A 4,444-nucleotide genomic window follows, 5' to 3' on the forward strand; every position below is an offset into this window, starting at 1 on the left:
GCCCCAGCCCCAGCCCCAGCCCCAGCACGCACGGATCAGCTCGGCGATGGCTCTCTGCGTCCTCTTCTCCAGCTTCTCCAGCTTCTTGGCCACATCTCGCTTCAGATCCCTGGGGAAGGGAGGGACAGTGTCAGAGCAACCCCTCCCCCAGGCAGATGGGAGCGTGGAACCACCTTACAGCTCTCCCAGGGGAAGAGAAGCTGCTTCTCCCTCCTGCGAGCAGCACGGGGAGCCTCACAGGGCAGCTCGTGGGCAACCCGCCCAGGGTGCAGAGCACCCTTGGTCACCAAGGCCACCGTGGGGACAAGCACCCCCCAAAAAAGGAGCAGTGGAGTCCCTCAGAGTGAGCAGGAGGAGGAGGGACAGCCCCGTGCCCCTCAGAGCAGGGCTGAGCTCCCCATTTTCAGCACTTTTAGCCCACCCTGGAGGTGACGGTCACCCAGGGGTGGCATCACCAGCCCTTCCCAGCACTCACCAGTCTGGCTTCCTGGGGGCCAGGTTGGCCAGATCCTAGAGAGGAAGAGGAGATACCCAGTGAGAGCTGCAGGTGAGGTCCAAGGCTGGAAGCAGAGAGGCCCCAGAGCTGTTTCTCAGTGCACCTACCACCTCGTCGATGATGGGCTCTGGCTTGGCAGCCTCCAGCTGGTCCTTCACCTTCTCTTCCACTAGATGGGGGAACAGCACCAGCATCAGGAGGACACCAAGGTAGAGAGAAACCCACCCAAGCTCTAGGCTTGGTTGAGAAAAGCTTTGATCAAGTCCCATTTGACCAACTTTGCCTTAAGAGCGTGGGACACGTGGGTCCTTCCACCACCCAAACCCTTCTGGGAGTCCTAAAAAGCAGCTGAAAATGATGCAAACCATTAAACACCCCAACCAAGCAACAGCAGCAAGAAGTTTTGGAGGGGTTCAAGCCTTCTTTTTGCCAAACCAGCAGGTACCACCTGCTCTGCAGGTGTTTAGACTGGAATTTGACTCATTGTGACTCATTTACAAGGCCACCAATTGAGACATGGTGGAGGAAAGAAGCTCCAGCCCAGACCTGGGGTGAAGCTCTGTAGATGCTGGGGATAATGGTGTAGAAAACAACCCTCCACAAATCCAGTGGGGCATCCAAGTGAGGAGCAGGCACCAGGGAGCACATCCCTGAGGGGTGAATGGGTATGAGCAAGGCACACCTAAAGTCTCAGCTCCAGCCAGACTTTTGAGCAGGGCCCTGTTGGGACAGGACAAGGGGGGGATGGTTGGAAACTCCAAGAGGGAGATTGAGACTGGAGAGAAGGAGGAAATTTTGGGGATTGGTGACTCCCAACCACAGCCCAGGGGCTCCAAAGAAGGGCTGGGAGAGTGGGAGCTTTGCTGGGAACAGGCTAAATCCTTGTTCCCCATTCCAAACCCCACGCCAGGGAAGATTTCAGCTTTCAGAAAAGGACCCAGGAGGTGCAACCTCACCACTGCCACCACCCCAGCTCCACCCTGCTCCCAAGGGCAGCTGGGTTTTTTTTTATTCAGGGCCTTTTTCAAGCCATCTCCTCCAGGAAGACTCAATATTTGAAGACCAAAAGAGCCTCCACCCTTCACTCCCTCTCAGGAGCAGGTTCAGTGTGAGGAAATCAGACTCGAGGCCCTGGACTCGTGACTAATATTTGTTTAAAGATTAATTCAAACCATAAAAACCAGCCTGAACCTCCTTGAGAATCCTTCAAGGGAGAGCTTGGCTCCTCTCAGTCTCAACCCTTCAGTCTGGGGCTGGACCTGGGGTGCTCAGCCCCACACCCAGTTGGTGCAACTCAGGCTCCCAAGGTCCCCAAGGGGCAGGGAGGATGATGAGGCAACGGGCACCCAGCAGCACCAGGAGAGCCCCAGGGCTGCTCAGACACCCCAGCACCTCCAGGGACCTCAGCACCAGCAAGATGGGATCAGAATAGAGCCCAATGGATGTTCCACCTGGGGTTGGAGCAGGCAGGGACAAAAGAGGTTTCCAAACCCTGTGATTTTTGGGAAGGTCCAACCCATGGCAGCGTGCTGGCTGGAGACAGAGAGCTGGGCTGGTTTGGGTGTCCTCACAGAAGTGCTGCATGAGCAGCAGGGCAGGGAGGGGATCCTGCCCCTCTGCCAGCTCTGGGAGACCCCCCTGCAGTGCTGGGGCAGCTCTGGAGTCCTCAGCACAGCAGAGCCAGGGAGCTGCTGGAGCGGGGCCAGAGGAGCCCCAGCAATGCCCCGAGGGGGGAACCCCTCTGCTGGGAGCCCAGCAGGAGAGAGTTGGGCTGGGGCAGCTGAGAGGAGAAGGCTCCAGCTGGGGAGACCCCCTGGGGGGCTGTCAGGGCTCTGTCTCCAGCCTGGAGGTCTCACCACAGGCCCCACCCCACCAGCCTTGGCCACATTTTGCCTCCGTGCTCCTCAGCTCTGCACCCACCTGAGGCTGGCTTGGCTTGGGGCACCTTCCTCTTCTTCAGCTCCTCATCCTCAGGCTCGTAGTTCCGCAGCTTGAGCTCCCTGGGGAGGAAAGGGAAGAGCAGTGAGAGGTGTCCACGTCCCCCTGGATGCCCAACTCTCCACGGCCCCCTCCCCAGCCACCCTCCTGGCTGCAGAGGGCAGGGAGGTCCCCGGGCAGCCTCAGGGTCCCTTTAGAGGCAGCAAAGCCAGTGACAGTCTGAGAGGAGTCTGGGAGCCTGCAGAGCATGGGGGAGGTGGGGTCATGCAAGCTGGGTGTTCAGGGCTCTCCATCTGGAAATCACAGAAACATTTGGGCTGGAAGAGACTTTTCAGATCACAGAGTCCAACCACTGACCAGGGCACCACTAAAGCACATCCCTCACCCCACATCTCCACGGCTTGGGAACCCCTCCAGGGGTGGGGACTCCACCACTGCCCTGGGCAGCCTGGCACAGCCCTGGGCAACCCTCCAGGGCAAGAAATTGTTCCTCAGGGGCAACTGAAACCTCCCCTGGGGCAACTTGAGGCCCTTTCCTCTTGTCCTGTCCCTTGTTCCTTGGGAGCAGAGCCCGACCCCCCCCTGGCTCCAGGCTCCTGTCAGGAGCTGTGCAGAGCCAGAAGGTCTCCCCTGAGCCTCCTTTGCTCCAGGCTCAGCACCCCCAGCTCCCTCAGCTGCTCCTCCCCACACTTGGGCTCTAGACCCTTCCCCAGCAGCTCCGTTGCCCTTCTCTGGCCACGCTCCAGCCCCTCAAGGGCCTTCTGGGAGGGAGGGGCCCAAAACTGACCCCAGGATTTGAGGTTTGGCCTCCCCAGTGCCCAGCCCAGGGGGACAATCCCTGCCCTGCTCCTGCTGGCCACACCAGTGCTGCTCCAGGCCAGGATGCTGGTGGCCTTCTTGGCCCCCTGGGCACACCCTGGCTCCTCTCCAGCTGCCTGGCACTCCAGTCAGGGGGTGTTTGCTCTGCTGGGTACATCTGATGCCTCTGCTCAAGGCTTGCAGGGTTTGACCTGGGTGAGGAATCAGCCTGGAGGGTGCACACGACTGAGGGGGTCTCTGGGCTGCCCAGGAGGATCAGCAGATGAGCCTCAGGAGGCTTCTGGGTGTCATTTGGACACCACCATCCCTACCCCCACCAGCTCCCCCACCACCCTTTGCTCAGGAACAGGGATTTGGTCCCTTTGCAGCACTTCCAGGAGCAGCTCTGGTGACTGGGTAACCACCCAGGACCCTCAATCCTCCTTTTTTTTTCCATATCCTTCCCATGAACCTTCCTAGAAACCTTGGGGACACTTCTCATGTCCTCAAGCCCAGGTCCCCCAAGCCCTTATGTCACCCCAGCAGCAGGAACAACCTCCCCAGCTCTGGGAGAGAAGGTGGCTCAAAGAAACACAGGAGAGACCAGAGGGGAGCTGAGGATCCTCCCCCAGGCCAAGGGCACCTCCACCCCAGGAAGAGAAGCTGCTGAGCCCCCTTTGAGGTGGATTTGGGCACAGCCCCTGCCCTGGGAGGAAGGTCACCATCCCTCCCCAAGCAGCAGGAGAGGATTTATCTGACAAAGATTGCCAGCTTCCAACATCTCCCAGGCTCTCTGCTCTCCCCAGCTCACTTTGGGGGACCAAGCCCAGAGCTCCTGGGGCCACATCACCTAAACCAGAGCTCTGAGCTAAGGGGGATATTTCTTTTGGCCCCGTTAACACCTCCATGAGCAAGATTTTGAACCCAAATGCCCCATTTTGGGTGCTCTGGGAATCTGGGTCCTGCTACAAGAAGGGTTTCCAGCCCTTAGTGACATCTCTGCAGAGCTTCAGCTCCACTTGGGGAACACACGAGGAAGAGGAATTGGAGTTTAAACCCACACCCCAACACTCCTTCCACCCAGTTCTTGTAAAAAGTCCCCCCCCCAGCTTTCTGGCAGCCCCCAGGGGGTCTCCCCAGCTGGAGCCTTCTCCTCTCAGCTGCCCCAGCCCAACTCTCTCCTGCTGGGCTCCCAGCAGAGGGGTTCCCCCC

General features: G+C 59.3%; 1 protein-coding gene across 1 annotated transcript; it reads right to left on the reverse strand.

Annotated features, from left to right (window-relative positions):
• Window positions 1-32: 32 nt before the first annotated feature.
• Window positions 33-2,496, reverse strand: CCDC12 (coiled-coil domain containing 12; the record flags this gene model as incomplete). The annotated part of the gene is made up of 4 exons (XM_008937564.1): window positions 33-109; window positions 476-510; window positions 604-665; window positions 2,417-2,496. Coding segments are annotated over 4 exons (254 nt in total), but the record flags the coding sequence as incomplete, so codon positions are not given.
• Window positions 2,497-4,444: the final 1,948 nt, after the last annotated feature.

This window comes from Merops nubicus, unplaced genomic scaffold, assembly GCF_000691845.1.
Source record: "Merops nubicus isolate BGI_N331 unplaced genomic scaffold, ASM69184v1 scaffold22193, whole genome shotgun sequence".
NCBI classification, from domain to species: domain Eukaryota; kingdom Metazoa; phylum Chordata; class Aves; order Coraciiformes; family Meropidae; genus Merops; species Merops nubicus.